General features: G+C 40.7%; 1 protein-coding gene across 3 annotated transcripts in view; it reads right to left on the reverse strand.

The window, feature by feature from the left end:
* Positions 1 to 27610, reverse strand: part of HHAT (hedgehog acyltransferase) — a 367215-nt gene that overhangs the window by 162081 nt on the left and 177524 nt on the right. For all 3 annotated transcript variants that reach the window (XM_074988515.1, XM_074988516.1, XM_074988514.1), the window contains exons 11-12: positions 18605 to 18806; positions 4451 to 4595 (exon numbers count right to left, since the gene is read on the reverse strand). In XM_074988515.1, coding sequence (XP_074844616.1) covers positions 4451 to 4595; positions 18605 to 18806 — 347 coding nt within the window. The remainder of the gene's footprint in view (positions 1 to 4450; positions 4596 to 18604; positions 18807 to 27610) is intronic.

Raw genomic sequence — 27610 nt, forward strand, 5'->3', positions numbered from 1 at the left:
GGGATGAGGACAGACTGACTTGCAACTTGGCTGGGCACAACTGGTTTATAGTTTGTCTGACTCCTGCACTGGCAAGAGGCTCTGGAAGAAACTCCCTAAACCCTTTTTCTTGGTGAGGGTTGCTAAGCCTCTAGGATTGTCTTGGACTCTCCAGGAATTAAAGACTGATGTTTAATTAAAGATGTAATTTGATGAAACCTCTGGGAATATTTCCAACTGAAATTGGCAACCCTATTCCCAGTGCAGCCATGCAGGGGCAGACAATTTCACCTTGTAACTAAAGTGAACAGGTAAATCCTGAATAGGTTTATACATGATCTTCTTTAAAAAATAACAAAAAAAATGTTTCACCTGTTTTTATTTAGATAAAGGTTTCTCCGTTCACAACAAACATCAGAAACTGAGAAATCAGGTTTGGTTTTGTACAATATTTTTAACTTGCATTCAGTTAAACTCAACTAATTAAATATTTGTATGCACACAATGCTGGATCTGGGGAGGCCATAGGTTCCATGATTCCTTAATGTGAGGAAAACTAGCAAATCTGAGACCAAGCAGGGTGTCTCATGGAATATTTTAACGTACTATATTCATCCCAGTTAAACTATGCCTTCTTTTTCAGTGGTTCTCAGGTATTTTTCACAACAGATTGTTACTTACAAGTGCACAGAAACCTTATTTTTAAAATGCTAATGAAAACTGTTGATTTACATGCAATAACGCATCCCCTAATTCATTTGAAGTGAAATGTAAAATACAAGAAACATACTGTGCTACAAATTCCTTGGCCAATAGCTGAGTAACCCAGGAAAATGTACTATACTTACGTGACAAGCAGAAAATTCACAATTGTACCAGTTAGTGAATCAGACTTCTGTACCCTAGTGCCAATATTCTTGCAAAAAAGTCCCTTTACTTGCCTCATAATTTATTTATAACAATTGCTATTGTACAGCTCACTTTTAAACATGATCACTGCCATTCTAAAGTGTAGTCAAAAGACTTGCTTTGTATTTGACTTAAGATTAGGTACATGTGGACACCCGCTTTACCGATTTTGCTGTAAAAAAAGGAATTGGTGATCACAGAGATATTCACACAACAATAATTGAATTTGCCTTTCACCTGCACAGGGAAGATGGTAGGAAGAGTACTGTCATTTGAGCAGCTTTTAAATAAGCTTTGCTTTTCAGTAAAAAAAAAAAAAAAAGCAGTTCCCCCGAGAGGAAACTCCTGATAGTGCTGTGGTACAGCAGCTGTTATTGCACCTTGGGTCCAATCCATTATTAATGCTTACTCTAGCTGACTCCCATTAGAGATAATGGTAGTCTGCCCAATAAGGGCTTCAGGACAGGATCGATTAAGAAAGTATTTCTAGTTTATTCTTAATGAAACTGTATTACTTTAGGTCCTGATGCTGAAAAGAAATGTATTAGCAGACGCCTCTGCCCACATGGAGCTGTGGAGAGTACAGTGATTACCCACACACAATTCACTTCGGAGGACTCACACCATACAGACTATCAGTCTTTAAATCTCTGGGATTCAATTTAAAACCACTGGACTGCACGCATGTGCATGCTCGCACACATATACAGTTACTAGATTTGCTGGTGGATTTTCACTGTGTGGAAGGAGGTTGTACATCGGGGCAGGGAACCTATGGCCCCCAGGCTTAATATGGCCCTCAGCCTACTTTGTTCCAGCCTGAGGCAAGATTCATGTCTTTCCCTCACAGTGGAATGAGCCAGCACTCATGCTGCAGACCCACGGCAAAGTCTCCAAGCCTTAGCAGGCATGCACACATGCATGCATGTGCATGCACACGCGCACACACACACCCTTGATGCCCCCGATACCCTTGGGACTAGAGTGCAAACAGATCCCCAGTCCCCCTGAGTTGGGTGTGAGCAAGATGAGCATCTCTCTCTCTCTCTTCTTTCTTTCTTCTTATTCGATAGCCAGTTCAGTGAGTGCCCCTCCACCCTACAGGTGGGGATATTGCTTCTCACTTGTGCATTTGGTCCCTGATGATTTTTTCTATGGATCAGGGGCTCCCTATCCTTGTTGTAGATCTTGCTTGGAATGCTTTCACCACACCACAAAACGTGCAAAGATAGAAGGTGCATGGAAAATAAACCTATGAAAATCAAAAGTTCGAGCTGGCAGCCTCAATTCAGGTTCTAGAGCACAAGTACCCACAAACATACCCAAGAACACAACAGATCCCTTTGGCAGCCTCAACAAAGGGACTGGCAAGGAACAGGCTCATGAACTGCCTTCACAACACGATTGTTGTTCCAGCAAGTTTAAGGTTGAAGTGCCTTTGGTTGGGCAGCCCTGAGGATGCTTGAACAGCAACTGCTTGTGCTGTACCTGTTCTGCAGATAGAACATTTCAGTCCAGCAGCTTTTATACAAATTTGCTAATCTATTTAAGAACAGAACTCAGATTTCTTGAAGTAACATTCTGATCACCATGATTAGATGTTCTGCATAATACCCACAATTATAGGTTGTTATCACAGATTGCCACACAGTGGGTGTTTTTTACATATTGCCATTCCAAGATTTATTTTACCTGTCGGAGCTGACAATTCAGTAATGCCTGTAGCTGTAGCTTTGATATTTGCATGGAAATATAGAATGGTACTAAATCATTCAGGTTCACCATTTACATTTTGAATAACACAGCAATCAACTTGGAAAGATAAAAGAGGTGAGGATTCATCTCTCTGCCTCCTTCTGACTACTCCCTGCTGCCCAGATGGGCACATACAGAGTCTTACTATTTGGTATTTGTGCACCGAATTCTGAGGGTTTGTAGACAGGAAGGTACAGGTTGAATGGCTAGAGCAGAACCTCTCTGCAGACCCTAGCTCATCAATTCCACAGTGTGAAAGAGGAAAGCACACATGTGAACTTCACATTGCTGGTATTGTTTGGGATACAAAGGGACAAAAAAGGAATTTTCCAAATAAGTTTGGAACGTTATGCGTGCCATTTCTTATTTTACATGCTTAACCATACAAATTAGAGGAAAAAAAGACCTGTTAAATTACCTAGTCCATCTCTTGCCCAGACAGCATATACTCTGCTTAATATTCAAATACCAATAAATAACACTTGTAGCAAATCTGCCTCTTTCAGTGTTTTGTTGTATTTCCTTAGGTGTGCTTACTTTGTTGTTTGCAGGATTGTTGCAGCCATGAGGGTCCCAGGATATTAGACAGACAAAGTGGCTGAGATACTAATCTTATGAGCTATTCCGAGCTCTTCTTTAGAGCACCAGAAGAGCTCTCTATATCTTGAAAGCTTGTCTCTTTCACCAGCCGAAGGTGGTCTGATAAAAGATATTACCTCACTTACCTTGTCTCTGTAACTGTACTTATCTTAAACATCCAAGAACAAGTAAACCAACCAACCAGTTTATGAGATAGTAAACTAACTCTTTAAACTTTTTCCTTGAAAATACTGAACAGCAAGGATGTAACACAGTGTCTGCTTTGTGAGTGCTGATAAAGAAATAAATATAATATTTCACTATATTTTAGTCAAAAATATTTATGTCGCTTATCTTCATGTACTTTGATTGTGTTTAAGTTTTGTGGATTCATTAATTTACCCCCCAGACTTGACTCATGTTACTATAAAAAACGAGTAGGCCGATTCTGCGCAAATCAGGGATCTACTGCATAAATATCAGCAAAGCATCTAGATGGCATGTGGGGATGCCCAGGGGACCACATGTGCCCCCTCCACACTCAGCATGAGCGGTGCACTGCTTGCAGTGAGTACTGGGGGGCGATGCCACTCCCTAGGCTGCACCACTCCAGGGAAGGAGGAGACTGCCCTGCAAGCACTGGAAGCGGTGTGATGCTTTTGCAGGAAGAGGTGGGCAGGGGCAGAGCAAGGATGGACATATGCAGAGCAGGGACATTCAGCTGGTGCCCCCCTAAAATGCCAGCCCCAGTCAGCTCTGAAAGCATCCACCAGGCAGATCAAATATCACAGCAGCATTTAATTATTACTGCTCAGCTCTGATCAAATGGCAGCACTTGCTGGACAAAGGGCCTTAATCTCATTTTTGTTCCTTTCACAGAGAGCACACACTGCGCAGGATTTGGTAAGATGTTTGTATGGGATGTGCCAATGTTAAAGTCGGGGGGAGAGGGGTGACTTCCAGCCTGGTCAAATGAGCATGCCTTGGATATTTGTTCCTCTGTGTCCGCTTGGCACCCAGGAAGGGGAACTCTCTCCTTCAGCCTCTGATGCTAAAGACTGACACCCAAGTGAAGGAAAACAACTATTAAAACAATCCACTTGGAGGTCTTTAGATTCAGTAGGCTACTGTTAAAGAACTGCTTCTGATTTTTACCAGGGGGTATTGACATAAGTGTCAAAGAAACATTGGAAAGCCTCATCGTCTACAGCAAATCAAAATAACTTGCCTTCCACAAAGATTCGGTTCCAGTAGATTCTTCCAACTTGACTTCCTCCAAGAAACACTAGATTAGACAAAATCAGCATTGAAGTGGAAAGAGCTGCCAGTGCAGCGTGAAGTCGACGACAAATTTTCAGTGAGAAAAAACGGTCCTGATGAGAAACAAAAAAAGAAAGATAAGGTAAACACAAACATAAAACTCCTAAATAAAGAATCTTTAGTTGCCACTACATTATTACAACTAACTTGGGAAAATACAATGTAATGATGGCAGATAAGCATTCGGAGTCAAAGCCTAGTCATAATGGGACAAATCCTAACATCCTTATACTCTGGCAAAACTTCCACTGACATGACTGGAAGTAAATAACAAATTCAGGATTTGCCTTATGACTTTATTATTTCAATTAATTAATTTTCATTATCCTCAAGGTATTTTGCTAGCAAAGTGGAGCAGCAAAAACACCTCCCTATATGGCCAGTGGTGCACAACAGATAGGAACAGCCTATTAGTTTCAAAGGACTAAAGATATTCTTTCCAAATATAAAGGATGTAAAGAGACACTGACACTTGTGGCTAGGAAGTAGTGAGTTCATTTTTGATGGGTTTATTAGCATTCATCAATAGATACCACAGTTAAACCAGAATAGTTTAGTACAATAAGTTCCCTTATCAAAATAACACTTGGATGGGGAAGTGAATTAAAATATAAGTTATGACATTACTGCTCATAATTTTTTCAGAAGTAAACCTAGGGATTGTATAATTACTAAAATTGACAAGAGAGTTTTTGCTGAGTTAATGTTGCAAATAAATCAAGCCAATCTGCAATAAACTTGGAGCAGACTATCACACTGCAAATTAATTCTGGGTATACAATTTAAAAATGTTTTGTCTTCTTTAGATTTCAACTGTTCACATGAATTATAAAGATTGCATTATGGTAAATCAGATTAAGAAAGCAATATCTTATAGTTACTGTGTTGTATAAGGAACAGCATACATTGTACACCCATTTTCATATTCAAAAATAACTTTATTCAGGGATTCACACTTAGACTTAGAATGGTTCTTGCAAAGTGGTGAACGCTCTGAACTCCCACAGGATTTATGGACACTAGCCTGGAGAGAATCTGCCTCCTCCAGCTATTCAGAACTTGAGCCTGTATGTTGCAGCAAAGGATGATGAGTCTTTTATTACTGTAGAACCAATGAAGAGCATCACTTTGTTTATCTGTAATAGCCATACTGGACCAGAATTAGAGCGCAGACACCAGAAACACGAACCTTTACAGAATGGCCCTACAAATTTGACTAAGGAAGTAAACTGCTAGCTTTGGAAATCAAAGGCCCAGAACTCCAAATAAATATACAGGCCTAAAAATAATTAAAATGTAATTGTGAACAGCAGCTCTTTTGTAATGCATTTTGGCCAACCTAATGTGTGAGTCAGCACTACTCAGCAGAGAAATGATGGCTTATATTCAGCTGAAAAAAAAGTGACAAAAACTCCACATGCATACAACAATGGACCAATGAGACGCAGCGTGAAATGTAACAAATATTGGTGACTCTCCCCATACAATTCCAGGAAAACATGCACTGACTATAAAGGCCGGGATTTTCCTTTGAACATCTGAGCCCAAAACGATGCCATTACAGAGGGAAATGTGTGAACTAGAGCAATATAAATATTACCCCAATACTGTGAGTTATTTAATAAAGCAATATTTTACAGTTAAGCCGTACCCTTCTTCTCAAAGTATGTCCAAGAGATACCCAAATTCTCTGCTCAAATACAAGTGGAACTCCTAAGGATTTGGCTGTGAGTATTGTGTATACAGTAAATCTCCAATTTAGCAGACCCGCATACAGCAGACTTTGGGAACAACGGACGTCCGCCAGCACCCCGTTGCTCCTGAAGTCTACTGAATCGACCAGCCCCCCCACCAAGAAAATACGTAAATGATGGTGACTCACTGGAGCCGCTGCGGCTGCAGCCCATGAGAAGTTGCTGAGGCTGCTGGAGCGACTGCAGTAGCTGTGCCATGGCTGCAGGACCCGTGGCTGCAGGATCTGCTGTGCCTGGAGCTGCGGCTATAGGTAGCCATAGGTGCAGGAACTGCCATCTGCTCCTATCACCGGGGTGGGGTGTGTACGTGGGCAGAAAGCACTCGCACACGCACCCCACACCTGGTGGGAGGAGTACGTGGCAGCTCTGGTTGTGGTGGCTTCTCCAGCCCTGGCAGTGGCTCAGGACCCAAGGAGGTTCCAGCAGCGGTGGCCCCAGCTGGGTGGCTCCAGCAGCTCTTGTGAGTCACCCATTTCACAGTACTGGGGGAGCTGGGGAAGCCTGTGGAGGACACACTTTGCAAATAAAAGTAAACCCTCACATTTAATGGCCTTTTGGCATTAACGGACACCCCCTTCCTCCCATTAGCCTGTTAAATCAAGGGTTTACTGTGTAAGGCATAATATAGAACACAAGCTCTATAGGGTTAAATGAAAGCAGGATTTTAAAAATACAGACACTCAAAATTCTGCTGTTTATCCACATAAATTCATTGGTTTTATGGTTAGAAGGAATCATTATGAACATCTAGGTCTGACCTCCTGTATAAGACAGGCAAAATTGTACGCAAGTCCATAATTTCTGGTTAAACTAGAGTTTATCTACAACACATGACAGACCATGGCACTTGTATCTTCTCTCACCTCCACCCTCAAGACTGGAAACATAGCAGTGGCTCCACACGGTACAGTAACTGTGAACAGTAGTTTCAAGAAGGGGTGTCCAGCTTCCTCCCATGCCCAACAAGCTTTAAAAACTCCACAGCCCACTTACGCCATGACAGCTGGTTTTGTCCATATAAAAGCCAGGACCAGCACTGGGAAGCAGCAAGCAGGGTGACTGTCCAGGGCTTCATACCACAAAAGAGTCCCCATGAAAGTTGCTCAGGCTTGAGGTTCTGCTCTTGCTGGCAGCAGTTGGGGCTGCAAGCTTCAGGCACATGGAGCAAGTCAATTCCAGCTCTACTAGGAGACCTCCTGAAACCTGCTCACAGCTCTCCAGACCTTCCTCAACCTTTGTTGGGGACGACTGGTTTAGAGCAGGAAGCAAAGACACAGACAACACTGTAGGGAGACCTGAGATTAGCAAACTATCACCTACATTGGAATTTGGCCAGGTACCCCAACCAAGTAATGATCAAGCCTACTGCTGCCTAGCTTATCCAGTCTGCCTGGTTCACAGCCCAAGACAGCGTGAGTACAGTGTGTGTAACAACCTTCTTTCATTAAAACAAAATTAAAGATTTGAGTTTATTATAAATAAAAATGGATTACTCTTACAGAGAGGAAAAAAATCTATAGTGCTGTATCTACTACAGACACTTGGTATTGTTTAAGTATGTGGTGTTGGTCATTTATAAGGTATAAGAACATTTCAGCCTAGAGGCAGCTGCTTCATCAAGCCACCTGAAGGCTATGCTGGAGCTAATTTGCATTAGTCAGCTCAGAATTGATCCACAAAGCAATAACAATTTCCTTGGGAGCGTTTCAACTTTCTACACATCCATAACACAGATAGCAAAATCAAACTAATTTTTGAAATGCCTCATGCCATCCAGCAAAATCTAATTATGAAAGTACCTGAACAGCTACTGTGTCCAAATTAACATAGGGGAGCAGTAATTTACTGATCAGGAAGGACTGAAGTCAGCCTTGATTAACAGCAATAAAATTTCTGATTTAAATATTTCCATCTTGTTGATTGTTCTCAAGATCTGACAATTTATCTCCATAAAAACGATTTCAAAATCTCCTCACTGTGTCACTCTCTTCCACTGCTGAAAGAAAAATGCCAGCTGTTGCTGTTGCCACAAATTCTGACTTCAGCTGTGCAGTTTCTTGGGAAGCTGGTTGGTGTTCACCTGTAGAATATGAATTGCTCATCTCCCCTTTTTCCTCCTACCAAGAAAGGTAGCATTTAACAAACTGTTTGGTGTTAAAGTTACAAAAAAGTTGCTAGCTCGGAGGTGGTATATTGAGTTGTAAACATGTATAACAAAGACTAAATCACAGCCTTGTGAATGTTTTGGATGAGGAAATGTGCCAGGAAGGCCATTGAGGATGGTTCAGCCCTGGTCGAGTGGGCCATTATTATATGTTATATCCATGCAATGGTGCTGCTCAAGCCAGCTCATAGAAGGTCCAGATGCAGGTAGTGATCCAACTGTAGATCCTCTTCAAGGACACAGGGAAGCCCTTCATGCAGCAGCAGTAAGGTTTGAGTGACCTGGGGAAGGGTCTGGTGCTTTCCAGGTAGAACACTAGGACATGCCAGATATCTATAGTGTGTATCTGTCTCTCCTCACTGGTTGCGTGTGACTCTGGACAAAACCCCAGGAAAATGACATCCTGGTTCAGATGGAAGTGAAACTTTATAAGGCAGATATATTGGGTGGGGCCACAGCTGGACCTTATCCTTGTAGAATGTGGGTCAGCAACCACGGTACGCATGTCAAAAATAGTGTTTGAGCCGATTTTTGTCATCATTCGAGGCAGGAGATCAGCCCTGTCCCTCTTCCCCTGTGCAGCTGGGTGCTTGCTCAAAGCCATGTCACCCGTGGACTAACAAAAGACCAGCTAATGCTACCAAACACCACCTAAACGGTAAAGCTCTGCACCTTAATTTGTTTATTAATGAAGCTGTTGTAAGTAGGACTATTAGTGACTTTAAAAAGTATCATAAGCTCTCACACCATGCATAGAGGTCAAAAGAGGTCAAATTTCGGCACTCTGCCTTGGAAAGGCTGCTGACCCCTGTTGTAGAAAAACACGTAAGGGATGCTGAAGTGATGGTTTTATTTTGGGGACTTGCCTTGCTGAGGTAATGGTTTCAAGAAAAGCTATCTTTAGTAACAGATGTGAAAAGGAGCCAAGAGACCAGAGGCTCAAAGAGAAATCCTGTGATCCTCAAAAAGATGAGGTTACGGTCTCATTACAGAACTGGGTCCCAGAGGGGTGGGAAGAGCCATTCTATTCCTTCCAGGAATTATATGGATATGTCATGCAAGAACATGGTTTCGTCCTAGTGGAAAGCTCTTTCCCTCCTGGCTGGTGCTGGGGAGAAGGACTGGTGGCAGTCCGAAGACAGCCCCAGTGGAGTGCTCTTCGCTGATGCTGCAGTACCGGGAGCAGAGTATAACTTGGGTGGCTCTGGGGCTAACGCAAGCGCCCATTCCATACAGAGAGCCCTGAGAGGTATGTCCCTCTCCTTTTTTTGTCCAAGGTTTGAAACTCTTTTATATACACCATTTGTCACTGACATGAGTCTCTCCTAGACACCTCAAACATCTATTATGAGGATTGCGGATGGCCACTGGTTTCTTACAGCAATCAAGCCTTGGCATCAGGGCATGCCCCATCCCTCGGCCGAGTCCTGTCTTAGACAGGCTAATTACACAATGGGAAGCTATTAACAACTTTAAATTATTTACAGTGGAGAGTTCACATCAACAGATTGAGAACAAAAAGGCATGCAGGAGCAAGACATTCCACCACAGTCACTGGCACTAAGGATGGAGAGAACTAGTGGTATTCCCTTCTACTGTGCCATGCAGACACCTCTCCAAAGGCTGCCACTGCTGAAGGAAAAACCTCTGGCACCAATACAATGCCCTGAGTCCCCTCTGGCACCCCAAACCCAGCATCCCCAGCCCCACCTAGACCCCACATTCCAGCTGGAGCCCTTGAACATCTAATTTAATGAATGCCAGTGAAAATAAGGTAGGTTTGGGAACTAAAATAGGAAAAGAACAAGTTAAAATTACTTAAGTTAGATGTTTTCAGGTCACTAAGGCCTGGTTAAATACATCCTAGAATACCCATGGAACTGACTGAGGTGATATCTGAGCCATTAGCAATTGTCTTTGAAAAGTCATGGAATAGAGGAGAGATTCCAGAAGACTGGAAAAGGGCAAGTATCGTACCCATCTATAAAAAGGGGAATAAGGACAAGCTGGGGCTTTACAGACCAGTAAACTTAACTTCTGTATCTGGAAAGATATAACAGTAAATAATAAGCAATCAATTTTCAGACAGTGAGAAGATAATAAGGTGATAAATAATAGCATGAATTTGTAAAGAATAAATGGTGTCAAACCAACCTTACTTTGACAAGGGTAACAAGCCTTGTAGATGCGGGGGAGGGTAGCAATAGACATGGTATATCTTGATGTTAGTAAAGCTTTTGATATTGTCTTGCATGACCTTCTAATAAACAAATTAGGGAAATACAACCTAGATAAAGCTTTTATATGATGGGTGCATAACCGGTCAGAAAACCTTTCTCAGAGTGTAGTTATCAATGGTTCACAGTTAAGCTGCAAGGGTGTTTACTACCATTCATTTCTGAGACAATTGATGGAGTTTTAATTGATTTGTAAAGTCAGATGGGTTCTGGATACCTAAGAGTCCTTCTCGCTCTCGCTCTCTCTCTCAGCCAGTGTGATCAACATTGTCAAGTAGACACTAGGACTGCCTGTTTTTTAATTGTACAAAACAAAACAGCACTGCCTAGCCCCGCCTCTGCATCAGGTCTCACCCCCGCCACATCACACCCCTTTCCAAAAGCCAAGTCCTTCAAGTTCTTTCCCTCTTCCTTCCATCACCTGCTCTCCACAGCCCTCACTCACTGGACTTGACTGCAGCAGGGGATTGGAGTACAAGGGAGGGAGGGAGTACTCCAGGCCAGGAGGTTTGTGTGGGGGAGTTGAGGGCTCCAGCTAAGGGTGCTTGCTCTGGGGTGGGCTGTGGCTGAGGAATTTATGAGGTAGGAGGGAGCTCAGGGCTTGGAGGGGGCTGCAGAGTGCGGGGGAGTGGGGCGATAAGGGCTCCATCTGGGGATGTGGCATTTAGGTGGGGCTAGGGATGATGGATTTGCGGTGCCAGAGGGGACTCAGGGCTGGCATAGGGGTTAGGGTTTGGTGGCTTACGGGGTGCAGGCTCTAAATGGGAGTTTGGGAGCAGGACGAGATTCTGATCTGGTGCAGGGAGGTGGGGATACGGGGTTCTCGTGGTGCTTACTTTGGCTCCCAGGAAGCAGTTGCCAAGTCCCCTGTGGCCCCACGAGTCTCCATTCACATGCTGCCCTCATGCCTGCAGATGCCACCCCCCACAGCTTCCAGTGATCTCAGTTCCCAGCCAATGGTAGCTGCAGAGCCAGTATTCAGCACAATACCCCTGGCCTGAGTGATGACTCTGCAGCTCCCACTGGCCAGGAACCACAAGCTATGGGAGCTGCATGGGCAGTGAGCAGATAAAACTTCCTTACATCCAGGGGCGGAAAGGACCTGGCAGCCACTAACTGCCTTAGCTCTGGGCCCCACTGTGCCACAACCTTGACTTTTAACAGCTGGTAATGCCAACTGGAGCCAACAGGGTCTCTTCTCAACAGGGTGTTCTTGTCAAAAACTGAAGGCCTGGCAACCCTACTAGGCACTTTTCCTTATGCTCCCATAGATTTGAAAGTCTGAGTACACTGTAGGTAGGGGGCTATCAGCACCAGACGTCACTCCCTCATTTGATCCTGCAGAATCCAAATTATTTGACCTTGCAACATAAGGCCCATTACTTAGTCTTTTGACTGAGATGATGGCAGTACTGAGATCCCAGTAAGAGGCATCCTGGAATTACAGCCTATTAAATATTTTAAAACAACGTACATTATTCTTACCCTGTACACCTGCTCAGAGATAGGGAAAGGGGATAAACCTTCGAATAAAATAAGATTTCAGTCCAAATAAAGGATCACCCACTATGCATAAAATATTACTGGAAATATCTTTCATTTAATAGAACCAATATATGTTACAAGAAAATGCACAAGTGCATACACAGTTCTGTCATTTAAAAGGGAAAGGTTTAGATAGGGAGTCTTGACCCTCATATGGTAAGTGACGGAAAAGTTTATATCCAGAAAATGAAGTGATACATTTCCTTGATAATATAGGTCATGAAAGCTTAGTACATGCTAGAAACTAGCTATAAATGTTTTAATGTACTATCAAGACATGTACTCATTAAAGGCTTAATCCAAAAAATGACTGTGGGATCAGTGTTGAGAGGATATAACTGAGTTTCAGATGTTGTAGGGGTCATTTAGTTACATGATTTCACGAAACCTTATTTAATGCAGATGAATTTCTAATGAATTTTCCTTTGAACAATGCACTGTAAATTATTTATCTTTAAAGGACTAAGTTAATGGGTGTTCTTCCATTGGCTTTATTGGGTGTTGGATCTGAACTTTACACCCTGAATTAGCAAGCAGTTAACAAATGTGCCTAACTTTACCTGTATTATTGGTCCCACCAACTTCAAGAGGACTAATCACATCAGTAAATTTACATGTATGTGTAAATGTTTGTAGAATAAAGCCCAATCCTGACAACACCAATACATATGAGCAACTTAACTCAGGATTTTAATGGACAACTCCCTGAGTAAACTTATTTACATCTATATCTTTACAGGCTCAGTCCAAAAAAAAAAAAAAGACATCTTAATGTCTGCAGATTTCTTAAAGCTCCAAAGACAGGAATCAGAGGTGGCAAAGTACACTATTTAATTTAGAGAAACAAACAAAACCCCACTGTTCTTAAAACTGCTAAAATAAAGCTATCTTCAAAGCTGCCAATACGAATGTCACTATTCTTGCCACAGATCTCCAGTACTTTAAGAGTTATTTTGTTATGGAGATAAATAGGTGACATTTATTTTTATACAAAAAGCAGGCATAAATGCAGATTTAAGAAAACTTGGTGACATATTTTATGCTTGCCAAAGACCAAAAATTTATATAAAGGGACAGTGCCTGCCACTGTAACAATGCTTTTTAAAGTATCAATAAATGGACTATTCCAGGCTGATTCACTTCTAAGCTTAGTTCTTTAACAAATCATAGGTTCATTAAATACAGTCTTTTTTCCCTAAAGTTATATGCCAATTAGTTATAGTTTATTTCCTAGCCTGACACACAAATATTCCATTTTCATGTGGAAGAAATAGAAATCTAAATATGATGGTTACAACTGAGATTGAAAAAAATCTATATAGCAGAAACTGTTTGAACCCAAGAATGCCTGACAGCATCTCCTTACATTATTTTTACTACTGTTGTTTGTAATAGAATTTTTAAAAGCCATCCATAAGATATAGTGAAGTGCATCAAGTAATAAGTTATTGAAATAATCTTTGAAGGGGAGACAACAGGTTATACCTTAAATAAATTCAAATGGTTTATCTTCTTTTCAACAGAGCAGACTACATCACAGAATCCTAGAAACCTGCCTTTTTAAATGGCCTGATCCTGCTTTTATTAATATCAATAGAAATTCTGTCACTGACTTTAAATGGAGCAGGAGTAAGACCTTTCTTCATGTATAAGGGACTAATTTAGAAATGTTGCTACACGGCTCTATAACTGTGTTCGGCTTAGTTTCAGGTCCCCCAAGCAATGAGAATAAGAATAAAAGAAACAAGGGTTGCTAAAAGCCACAGGGTCTGCCGAGGTTTTATTTTTACTTTGATAAAAGTGCCCTGGACATAGACCACTGTCTCTGAGCAGTAGTTATTATTGTTTCATCTGCTTTGAAAAGAGAAATAAAAGTGCTTTGATAAATGGACTAAAATATTGAGAGTTTTATGGTAGTTTGTTTTAGGGTATTTTATTTTTCCATAAATGCTTCTTGATAACTTTGTATACCAATATTTCTCAGTGAATCACAAAAACACAAACAAACCAACCAGTCTGACTGGGGGACAATGCACTACAGCTGGATTCATAAAACACAGCACTATTAACAGATAACTAACCTGAAAAGAAAACTGACCTGTTTCAGGGTGGGTTTTTGTTTTGTTTTATATTGTTTTGTCTGGTTTTGTTTCTGTTTTTTTAAGACAGATCAGGTTTGTTTTTTTTAAAAAAAAAAAAACCTTTCAAAATGGTTTCTGTTTGTGTCGTTTCACTCTCCTCAAATACTGCACCCAGGTCAATTTTAGCAGAAACTGGGGGGGAAAACCTCAAACAATACCATCAAATTTCATTTAGAGCTATGAAAACAACATGTTACAGATTGTGTTTTTATTTCAATGTGTCCAATTCACCCTCAGTCCAGTGCAACTGTACTTGTTTAAACAGGAAACACAGGACCTGATTCTCCTTACGTCTATATGTCTTATGTCTCCTCAGCACATGAGGAGCAAGAACACGCTAAGGAGGGGTCTCAGAATGCTTTAGAATACTTGCAAAAGAGAATGCAAAGAAAAAGTGATACAGTGCCATGAAAAAAAATTCAAAAGAGATGGGTTATGAACACTCAGTATTATCCCTCAGTTCATTTTTTTCAGCAAGCCAGCACAAATATTTAAATAGTGACCAAACTTTAAATTCCATGAGTTTTTAAATCCAATTTCATTTTGATATTTATAATATAAGGTTTAAAGCTCCTGAAAGACTGAACCTTAACAAAATCTTAACTACGCTGCAAGCATAGGGTCAGCAAAATGATTGTGTAAAAATGGTAGCCAGACTTCCCTTGCTACCTGTGTTTATTCAGAATCACATATGGTTTTTTGTGTCACAAAAATAAGCTTTCACTTTTTACAGCTATTAGCCCCTGCAGATGCAACACAGCCAAGGGATTCACAGATTCCAAGGTCAAAGACAGCACTATGGTCACCTAGTCTGGCCCCTTGTATAGCACAAGCCGCAGAACCACCCCATGTTGAACCCTAGGAGCATATATTTTAGAAAAACATCCACTCTTGATTTAAAAACAGTCAGTGATGGAGAAGACATCCCAACACTTGGTAAATTTACACTACTGTTAAAATTTCAGATCTTATTTCCAATCAGAATTTGTACAGCTTGAACTTCACTTCCCATTATTCCTTACGCTGGAAGAATACATTGGATTCTGTTCTGGTTTATGCATCATCAACAGACTTTCAACTTAGATCTGAAGAAGTGGGTCTGTCTCACAAAAGCTCATCACCTAATAAATTATTTTGTTAGTCTTTAAAGTGCTAGATGACTGCTGGTTTGTTTTGTCAAGACTTTCAGCTGAAAAAAAATCTCTACACTGGTGTGCACCTCAGTTGCACTATCAGTATTTATATTGCATGTGTTTGAGATGGGGATTCTGGTCCTGCTAAACAGTTACTAATCTTTCTGCAACTGTTCTTTGAGATTTGTTGCACGTGTTCATGTTAGGTGGATGTATACTGTGTTAACAGTCCCTGAAATTTTTCCTTTAATGGTGTCCATCAGGTCAGCTCTAGCATCTTCTGGTGCCATGCTCACATGCACTAATAGAAGAGATCCAGACAACCTTGCACTCCCTCAGTTCTTTCTTGCCAGTCAACACTCTCTCTCTCTCCCTCCCTCCCTCTCTCTCTCTGTGTGTGTGTGTGTGTGTGTGTGTGTGTGTGTGTGTGTGTGTGTGTGTGTGTGTGTGTGTGTGTGTGTGTGTGTGTGTGTGTGTGTGTGTGTGTGTGAGTGAGAGAGAGAGAGAGAGAAGCAACCAAGGCTGGGTTTGACATCTAGGGGGTCGTCTTTACCCATCTTACATAGAACCGACTCGAGCCCCCATCCAGTAGCCTGAGAAATTCACACATCCCTGCACACCTTGGAGAGGCAATGCTTCCCCACTCGCAAGCCTATGTCTGAGTGTAGAAAAGAACATTTTAATGAAAGAGGCAGAGAAGTCATATGGCATAAACTTGGGAAAATACCACATCCACCGTTCATAACCAGTCCTCAAGCAACTGTCCCAACTCAAATGGATTGCACCATGTCCTTTGCCTCTCAGGCTCACCAGTACAATACGGTAAACAGCCAGTCCACACATCCAAATTTTCTCCGTACTCACCTTACAAATGCCCCACTTACAACTCTGCCCAGTCCGTACAGGCCCTGACGCATCACCCTGATGCACTGCCTCATTGAACCTGAGGCAATGCCACCTTTGTGCTAGTCCAGCATTCTGCGTGCCCCCTGCCAGCTGCCCGCCAGTTGCGCCTGCTGGCCACCTGCTGCTCTTCTTACCGGCCGGCTGCCGGTCTGCTGCTTCTCCTACCAGCCGCCCGCCATTTGTTGCTCCTCTTACCGGCTGTCTGCCAGTCATGCTTGCTGGCCACCTGCTGCTCCTACTGGCCAGCCACGCCTGCAGGCCATCTGCCACTCCTCCTACCAGCCGGCTGCCGGCCGCTCCTACCGGCCATTCATTGGTCATCCGTTGCTGTCTTGTGGGTTTTGTTGTAGGCAAAACCCTGTGATTCAACTACCAGTGATTTCAGCTCATAGTGGCATTCAGCTGCCACCCTGTGATTTCAGCTCTCGGTGATTTCATTCTCAACCTCAGCATCCACTAAAGCAGAGTCTCATAAAAAAAATACAAACGCTAGTATCCGGTTCTATCTTCAAACAGTGGGGGGAAGGGCTGGTCAAACCAGGCTTACAGCAATATGGCTGAGGCTTAGGCAGGTCCAAGGCACTCACCCAGCTGTTTCAACCAGTAACCCCTCCCCTTTTCCACTTCACAGTGCTTAGAGGAAGGGAGCCCTGTGCAATCCATGTCTTCCACAGTGATAATGACTGCTCCGTACCACCATAACAACTTCAGGCATTGGTGAGACTTCACAATTCTTTCATTGGGTGCTAGCATAAATTGTGATTTTACAACAACATATTTACAACGGACAAAAACCCATTGCTTCCTTGCTATCCATCAAGCTTTGTTTACAAGGTATTACATATGCACACCTTTGCATTTTCATACAAGTGATCTCTAAAAGACACACTCATTTTGTGTGTGTGTGTGTGTGTGTGTGTGTGTGTGTGTGTGTGTGTGTGTGTGTGTAGAAGAGTGGGTTGTACAAGATGCATGTGCAACATAGCTCAGAGAAAACAGGGTTATTAACCATCTTTTCCTCAAGTGTTTGCACATGGGCATTACACATTAGGTGACTCCCATGCAATATCATAGGTGGTGGGACAAGTGTTCCTGGACATGCTGACTGCAACACAACTTGAGCGAGGCTGGCATCGGCTTTACCTTGCTGGTTGATGGTGGAGTGGAACAAAAATGTATATATTGACAACCAAGATGCCTCTTTGCAGATGTCCTGGATCAGGACCTGGGCCAGAAACGGCACTGAGGAAGCTTGTGCCCTGTAGATGGGCCACCACTATATTGATGGTGGGTCCCTGGCCTGCTCATGACATGTTTAAATGCACAATGTGATCTGCGATTAAATCCTCTGATTTACATTTTGTTTGTAATGAGAAAAGACAGGCCTAGAAGAGAAAATAAAAGATACACAAATATAAAGGAAGGACCTTTATCCTGCTTGTCACTGCTGCAAAGAGTTCATAGGTTTACAGACATGCCTTGTGCTCTCAATGCAGAAAGCCAAGGGACACCTAATACTCCGAGTTCTCTTGCATGTTTGCATATGGTTTCAGAAAAAAATATGGCAGGAAAATAGTCAATTACTGTGGAATTCTGTGAGGATGAAGCTGTACCTTGTACTTAAAGACAGTGGGTACGTGGGTTAGGACATAAGGTCCCTGAACTCTGAAATCCTCTTGGCTGAGGTGATAGCCAACAGAAAAGGCCACCCTCAAGGAAAGGTACATGAGGGGATACGTTGCTAGTGGCTCACACTAGGGGACCTGTGTATTTTGTCATGACCAGGTTTACATCCAGAGGTGACTGCTGGAGGGACTGCATGAGGCGGCACTGCCCTGCTCCTGCTCTGCCCTGCTCCTGCTCTGCGCGTGCCTGGTCACCTCCCTCGCTGCTCCAAAGAACACCTCTGGACTACTGCTACCCCTCAAAGTTTGGTAGCTGACATACTGCACATATTCTGTTATATAGTGGAGGCAGACTTAAAGAACACAAGTGTACAGAGATTATAACATAAAGACCCTGAACTCCTGGCTCTGGTGATAGTCAACAGAATGGCCACCAATCACTCCATCCATTAAGTGCTAGGTTTAATATAGCTCTACAAAAATAAAATAAAAATTAAAAAAATAAAATCCAAACTTCAATTCAAAATGAAAATGAAGCACAAGGGGTTTTAACTTACAATTAAGTCTTGAACAAGAGAAATGGAAAGTAGCCTCTTGACTCCATTTTCTGCAATTACTCCAAGCCAGTTAAGTGATGCCCAGAACCAAAGGTAGTTATGGCCTCCATGCCAATAGCTTACAAAAGAAAAAGTGATTGCTGTGGAAAATAACGTCGTAAACACATTGCCATGGGATCCTCCCATTGGGATGTAGATGTACCTGCAGGGGAAATGATAAATAAGAAAAGTTATTAAGACTTTATTAAAATCTTGGTAATGTATAAACTGCAAAATAAATTTGATTTTAGAGAAGTGTTAGTACTCATTTGACTAATGACCTGACATCTTCCATTTGCAGTACTTCGCATAGTTTCTGGAAAGCTGCAGACAACTTCATGAAATGTTGACACGCAGCATTTGTCAAGAAGATAGACCTATCTATGGTCAATGGTATTTTGCATTAGGCAAACACACTGGCTAAAATCCACTTCTACTTCAGAAAATGGAGTATGTTCTAAAACAGGCACAGTGGCAACTCAATTTATGTAAGAAGGAAGTTTATATAACTTACCTCCCAATAATTTAGCATAAAGATTCTCCCCCAAAGAGTAAAATGTTAAATGCATGCATTTTAAAACATGTGTGTGTTACTTATGCAATGTCTGATGACTTTTTTCACATACTTAATGAATCAGAACTACCAGAAATTTTGTTATATATTTTTAAACAAAAATACAGCCTTTTCATAACCTAAAACTATAATCTACCAATTTTTGGCAAAAAGACATCTGTCATTTTAAAAATATAAATGAAAAATGTACTTTCCTCCCAAAACTTTGTGTAGAAAATACTCAACATTTTCCAGCCAACTTTAGCATTCAATTGTCTTGGTCATGCCTACCTACTCTCCTTCCATGGTACAAGTTGTCTACATACAGACACACACAAATAACCCGTAACTAGCCATTTTCTGTAATTGATGTGACTCTAGAATTTACAATCCAGATGTTTATTTTGTACTAAAATACCTACTGTAACATAATCATGAAATCTGACATTGTATTTCTGAGGAAGGAAGAAAGGTAAGAAACGCAACAGCTCAATTTTTCCATTACTGAGGTCCATCAACTCCCACTGACTTTAGAGAAGACATTAAGTCCCTCTATACTACCCACTTTGAAGAATCAGACACAACATTAAAGGACAGAGGACTCTCAGTCAAGGAAGGTATAATTTCTGTTTGTTTATGTTAATGGTAAGCATATATTAAAGCTACAAAGCCTTTTATTTTTTTCTTCTGTTTTTGTTTTAAGATTCCACTGGAAACTCAGTTTAGTCATCCTGCTTTCAGGGTGAGAAATTCTGTACTAATCTATTTATATCCAGCAACTTAATCAATAGCACTTCTCCAGGGTAATTTTGCTGTTTCTTTATCAATTTTAGGCTCCGAAACATTATAGCATAGATTCTAATTGGATGCTTATAAGGTAGATGAACCTAGCATTTTACTCTTAATCTTTGATGTCATGGATCCAACTATTGGATGAGAGCTAAGGTAAATGATAACTATGATTAAAGATAACAGAAATGAAAAAAGTGATGCAGTGATTTTCAAATGCTACCATTTCACTGTAGACATAATTTATTAATATACACTTGTGTGTACATGGAACACTCACTACCGAGAAAATCTTATTACATTTGTATTGATTTCATATTCAAACGCTTTCATGAAATATTTCTAAAATAAATAAAAATGTATTTTCTATCAACAGCCATACACCAGTTATATCTGTGCATCTATTATTTTCTGCTCTAGTCCTGCCTTTTCTCATTATAAACAAAATATAAACTGTATTTTAAAATAATACACATTTATAATTCAATTGCCTTGTTTCAAAATTCTGCCCTACATAGCCATGTGCTACAGGTCAAAGAGGCATGTGTTCGGAATCAAAACAGAAAGATTCCACGGGGAGCTTTTATTATAACTTGCTACACCAGAAGTAGCAGCAATATGACTGTTTCGAACATTTGACAGGTGTCTGCATAAAAACTATTTCAAAACAAAGGATTACAGGTTTGGTATGGTTCATTTGTTCTCCTTAGAAGCAATTTTCAGGATGGACTACAACAACAGTATGAATCCCTTTTGATCAGTCTGTATTTTCGGATAAGACTACTGTTAACATACTACATTTACTTCCTATCATGACTTGCTGACAGGGATTGTTGATAATGGTCTCCTCCATGAACCGCTCTTATGGTTTTAGAGAGAGAGACTGTTGTAACCTACAATAGACAGTCTCATCCATCAAGGCAGGGGAGAGGGAGGTGTCTCCAAGCCCTACAACTCACAGAATGCCAGATTTAGGTCCTAAAAGCCAGCATCAGCAAAGCAGATCTCTTGGTAAATCCCTAACTATTTCACCGAGACCACCTCTTACCTTTCACAGACAGCACCTAATCCCACTGGGATTTTTAGCAGGCAAAACTGAAACAGTAGATTACTGGCTCAGGAGATTTCCCCTCACAACTCAAAAAGGAGCATATACCCAGTAACATCATCTTAGTGATGTGTGACATCATTGATAATAAATCCAGCACTAAAGACTGAGAAGGAGCTCAAGGACACCACTCTAGACACTAAAGATCCGATTCTGTAGCCATTGACATCAATCAGAATCTTTCTATTGACTTCACTGCAAGTTGTGTAGGCAATGATTAAAATTTTCCATGCAATAAAGGCTTCTGACATTCCAGTAGTATAGAACCAGTTTTATAATCTCTTGTGCTGGGCTTCTATGGCACTGTTAGCACAAATAATTATCTGTTTTCATCAGGGTGGATATTACCAGTATGTAGGGGTTAGAAATGTCCATTTTAATTAAAACACTGTCTTTCAATTACTGATTAGTTTACATGGCCACAAATGACTCACACAAGGTGAACATTCAGATTGCTGTGCCGAGAAAAATGGACAGTTTCTGAGGTTTTGTGCTTAATGTCAGCAGTTGGTTAATTAGCAGTGTTAGCTCAAATTTTGTTTCAAAAATCTCTAGTGACTTTTCAAACAGTCAAGTGATGTTTTAGTTCAATGATTCCTACTGATTCAAGTAGTAATCATGTGGCAAAAGCCTTGCATTCTGCTTTAATATTATTTAAATACTGTGGTACCTTGAACATTGTGTGTGAACCATAAACTGTCTCTAACCTTGGCAGCATTTAACTTGTCATGATAGAGCTGCATGCTGCCTACCCATGTGGGGGGGTGGGCTGGGAAAAGAGCACAGAGCCTCTTCATTTCCTAGCACTTACATACCCAGGTAAGAATATACAAACACTAGAAGTCTAAATAAAAAGATGTGGTAACTAGAGTGCCTCATATTAAACAAAGACATAGATTTCCTAAGCATCACAAAATCTTGGTAGAATGAAGATAATGAATGGAACACAGAAATACCAGATGCATAATGCATTGGATGGACAGAACGGGTTGTGGTAATGAAGGAGTAGTACTATATATGAAAGAAGGCATAGAATTAAATGAAGTAAAAAATATATAAACTGAACTGTTCCACAGAATCTCTATACACAACAATTTCACATTCTGATAATAAGTAGGTAATATCAGGATGGTGATAGTGACTGTGGAATGTTAAATGAGTTTAGAAAGTCTATAAAAATGAAAAACAATAAAAATGGGGGATTTCAACTATTCCTATATTGACTGGGCATATGTCACCTCAGGAAGGGATGCAGAGTTTCTTGATATTTAAATGACTGCTTCTTAGAGCAGGTGGTTTTGGTTCAAGAGGTGCGTATAATTGGACTTTTTGGAAACAGTAACCCTTATACAATTAAATGTAACATGTGCTGGGAAAAACACCACAGCAGTCCAACATTGTGACATTTAATTTCAGAAAGGGAAACTGAACAGAAAGGAAGAAGTTAGTTAAATAGAAATTAAAAAGGTAAAGTGCCCGCCCCCCAAAAAAGTAAGAAAACTAAAAAATGCCGCCCTGGCTTAACGATCAAGTAAAAGAAATGAGAGATAAAAAGGCATTGTTTAAAAAGCAGATGCTAAATTCTAGTGAGGACAATAGAAAGGAGTGTAACAAACAAAGTGTAAAGAAAAACAGTGTGTAAAATAAAGTGTAAAAAGATATTTAGGAACAACAAAAAAGAATGTGAAGAACAGTTAGCAAAAAACTCAACAAGTAAAGAGTATTTTAAATCTTTTAAGTATATTAAAGAAGGAAGCCTGCTGAACAATCACTGGGGACAGTGAACAATGTAAATGCTAAAGGAGCACTGAAGAACAATAAGACTATCATGGAGAAACTACATGAATTTTTTTGTGTCACTCCTCATGGCTGAGGATGTGAGGGAGATTCCCAAACTTGGGCCTCTCTTTTTAGGCAACAAACCACTATGCTGTGGTTTGTAAACTACCCTTTAAATCAAGTTCTGTGATAAATGAATGGAATATAACTAATGTGATGCTCATTTTTTAAAAAGGTTCTAGAGCTGATCCTGGCAATTACAGGCAAGCATATCTAACTTCAGCAATGGGCAAATTGGTTAAAATATAGTGAACAACAGAGCTGCCAGACACACAGAGGAACATAATTTGTTGGGGAAGCATCAACATATTTTTTGTAATTGGAAATGGTGCCTCACCAGTCAGCTAGGATTCTCTGAGGCGACTTACAAGCATTTAGACAAGGGACATAATACAGTCGGGGCGCGCCTACACTAGGAACTAACTTCAAAGTTAACTTCGATGTTAGGCACTGCATCAAAGAAGCCAGCAGAGAGTCTACACACATTTTCCCTTACTTTGAAGTTAACTTCCAAACAGGGAGCCCAACTTCCAAGTCCTTACTCCATTCCTGGAGCAACTTCAAAGTTATTTTTGTTGTCTAGACACAGCCTTGGATTTCCAAAGAGCCTATAACAAGGTCCCTCACCAAAGGTACCAAATGCTAAGAAAAGTGTTCCTCTCCTGGACTGAAAACTCAGTAAGACAGGAACCAAATGATAGGTATAAATAGTCAGTTTTCAGAATGGAGAGAGAGGCAGGGATCTGTAGTGGGGCCAATCCAACTCAACATATTCATAAATGATTTCAAGAGGGGGGTAAACAGAGAGTTGGCAAATTTTTCAAACTGCTCAAGATAGTTAAGTCTAAAGCACACTGTGAAGAGCTTCAAAATGATCTCACAAAACTAGATGACTTGGCAACAAAATAGCAGATGAAATTCAATGTTGATAAATGCAAGTAATGCATATTGGATAACATAATCCCAACTATCCCTATAAAATGATGGGATTAAATTAGCTATTATCTCAAGAGAGAGTGGTTTTGGAGTCACTGTGAAAAGTTATCTGAAAACATGCACTCAATGTACAGTGGTAGTCAAAATAGCAAACAGAACATTGGGAATCAATACAAAAGGGATAAAGAATAAGACAGAGAATATCTTATTGCCTCTGGATAAATTCATGGTATGCCTACATCTTGAATATGGCGTGCACATGTGGTCACCTCATCTCAAAAAACATAGCTTGGCATTACAAAAAAGTTCACAAAAGGACAACAAAATTATTAGGGGTATGGAAAGGCTGATAAATAAGATTGGAACTTTTCAGCTTTGAAAAGAGATGAAGAAGGGAGGATGTGATAGAGACCTATAAAATCATGACTGGTGTGGAGGAATTGAATAAAGAAGAGTTATTTACCCATTTTCATAACACAAAGCTTGGCGCCACCAAATAAGTTAATAGGTAGCAAGTTTAAAGCAAATAAAAGGAGATACTTTTTCAGATGATGCACAGTCAACCTTATTAGAAAAAGTTGTGAAGATGGTGTGAAAACTATACTAGGGCCCAGAAAAGAGCTAGATAATTCATGGAGGATATGTCCATTAGGTCTTGTGGCCAGACTTTGGACCACTATTCCAGCTTTTCTGTACAGCTTGATAAGAACAGTGACGACTTGTAAAAGATACCACCATAAGAGTGCTATTTCATTACCAAAAGTACTTTACTTATTTGTAAGCGTGGTGATCATTAAGACAATTTTTTAATCTCTCTCTCCATTTTCAAGTCAGTATCCATTTGCTATTAAACAGCCATCTTTATTATAGACAATTTTAAGGGGGAGTAAGCCAGTGAAAGATTGTAACCAGTGTAGAAAGCGAGAGGCATCACATCAGCTTAAGCCTGTGAAGTAACAGTAATTGATAAGGAAACCAATTTACCTCTACGTTCTGAAAAAAAAGTTAAACAAAAGTGAAACAGAAAAAAGTAACTGGCCGATAACTTACACTGCAATTACTCCAGTCTCAAAGTAGATGTAAGAGGTTCCTAGAGTGAAATCCAATGCAATGCCAATGCAGGAGAGGAAGATAAAAAGCTACATGTGCAAAGTAGTTTGAAAAATAGAAAGAACCACCTAAAGCCACCTTGTTTGTACATCTAAATCTGCAGTACACTTGAATTTTGGGCATTCAAAGACTGCAGGATCAGACCACCAGAATTTAGTTGCCTGTTTTGTGTCTTCCACTTTGTAACTGATGCTCTTTTTCCTGTGTTACTGCATTTGCATAGCTCTTCCACAGACTAGAAACTTGGCAGTAGGTTAAATTCAGATGAGGAAAGTTTGATGTTAGGCAAGTATATCCTAGCTATATAATATCAAAACTAATATCTATAATATCTAGTATCTAAACTTTCTTGTGTCATAGCATGTAATCTTTGCATTCACTGTAGCAGCTGGTTCTGAATCTAGTTTTAAAATTCAGTGTTAAGTCTCATAAAATGGATACACCTGAAACCTGAACAAGTAGTACTGGAAAGCTTAAAAAAAAAAAGGGAAAGGAAGTGGAAAGTTTTGTACAGTATTTCAGAGAACTGTAAAACAAGACATCAGATTATTCATTTACTAACCATTCAGATTTCTGGGGAAGACAGAATTGTTGCAATTTTTATAAATAAAAAGCGTTGTTTAGTTTTTCTTGTTGTTCTTACTTCCTCTTAGGCTTTTGCTGTAAGACAAAAGACGAAGGCCACAGCAATTTTATGTTCTAAGGATGTGGTTTTATTCTCCTTTCACCCGTTTTCCCTTATGACCAGTGTTTCTTCCTTGCTACAATCCACTCAAGAGCTCTTCTTCATATCTAACCACAATATTGAAAGGGCCAAAGATAGTTATTTAGGGAGATGTTACTAATCAACAGTAGGAGTTTAAGCATCACTTCTGGTTTCTGAGTCCAATTCCACACACTTGTATTAACTTTATTCCAAAGCAGAATTATCAATGGATCAGTACCTATTCACAGGGGTCTATGTGCATGTGTACATTTCTGTGGTCACACATGCTTACCTATAAATATATTACAGCATGTTGGCCTTCTGTTTTACCTACGTAATGACCAAAGTAGTACAATACTGGATATAATTCTGTACTGAAGTACCGTACCATAGGAATAATATCACTGCTTCAGATTGTTACTTTACTTCCTCGAGGATATGTCTACACTACTCTCCCTGTTTTCAAAAGTGGGATGCTAATGAGACACTTCAGGATGTGCTAATGAGACACTTCAGTGAATATGCAGTGCTTCATTAGCACAATGGCAGCCGCAGCACTTTGAAAGTGCCGTTTTCAGTCGTGCATGGCTCATCTTTTCGAAAGGACCCTGCACACCTCAAAACCCACTTATTCCTATAACCAGGATCAAAAGCGGCACTGTCAAAGTGCCACAGCTGCCATTATGCTAATGAGGCACTGCATATTCATTGCAGCACGTCATTATCATATCCCAACATGTCTCATTAGCATCCCCCCTTCAAAAAGGCAGGGCGAGTGTAGACAGAGCCAGAATGTTACATTTTACTCTAACATCCAAAAACATTTCTTTAAAAGTTACCACTTGCCAATAACTACCATTGAGTGTCTATCCTTATTTCCTATTCTAAGAGGAGGGATAACCCTGGTAACTCAGACTGCGGTTTCGTCTACACTATAAGATAAATTTGAATTTCTTAATATCAATTTTATAACACTGGATTTTATAAATTTGAATCTGACTATCCTCACCTCTCCATGTGCTCCTCACAAAGTCAACTTACTGCTGCCACACTCCATCAGCAAATATCAAATGTTGCAGCAGTGCATTGTGGGAACCTATCCCACAGTTCTCTCATCCCAGTAGCATTCTGGGTATTTTCAATGGTATTTGGCATCATCTTCCCACATTGCACTGCCCTCATTCCCCTCACGTGGTAAGAAAACGTCCATTTTTCCAGGCAAAGGGAAGGGAAAGTAGGGCATCAACAAAGAATGGTTAATTAACAGGAATCTCTTTGTTCCATAACTGAATTGCTTTTTAAAACTGTGTAGATGTTAACTAAATTATCAAGGATTTTATAAAAATCACCAGGTGACCATCTTCTCAACTGGGTATCCACTGACTGTCCTCATTCCCTTGATTGCACTTGATCCCTGAAAATAATACAGGGGCAATGAAAAGCATAAAGAAAGAATAAATAGTAAAGATTTGGAAAAAAGAGAGTTTCTGAGGAAAGGATTTTTGGGTTCCCAGTTCACTACACAGTTTCTGTGCACAGTCTGTGTTCTCAGCTGGCCCTCCACCCACTCTTCTCTGAGTGAAGGGGTCCAAAGTTAGAAGAAAAAAGGATAGAAAAGGCTAGGAAAAAAGATTTTTGGCTTCCCTCTTCACTACACAGAAATTGCTAATGTGGGGGATGGGGTCAGCTACATTTCATTGCCAGTGGGGCCGGGGGGGCGGTGTTTGGAAGGTTGAATGACCAGTTGACGTGGTCCCTGAAAATCTTTTTTGGCTTTGGGGTGCAGGGTCTGTGGCTCAAGGGCCACTTGAACTGTTCCCCCGGGGTAGCTGCAAGCCCCCGCAATTCGTAACCTAACCACCGGGGATACTTCCCCCTGGCAGCGGAAGGGCAGAAAAAATCTTAGCTGCTGTGGGAGGCTTCCCC

Source organism: Carettochelys insculpta, chromosome 3 (assembly GCF_033958435.1).
Source record: "Carettochelys insculpta isolate YL-2023 chromosome 3, ASM3395843v1, whole genome shotgun sequence".
In the NCBI taxonomy this organism is placed as follows: domain Eukaryota; kingdom Metazoa; phylum Chordata; order Testudines; family Carettochelyidae; genus Carettochelys; species Carettochelys insculpta.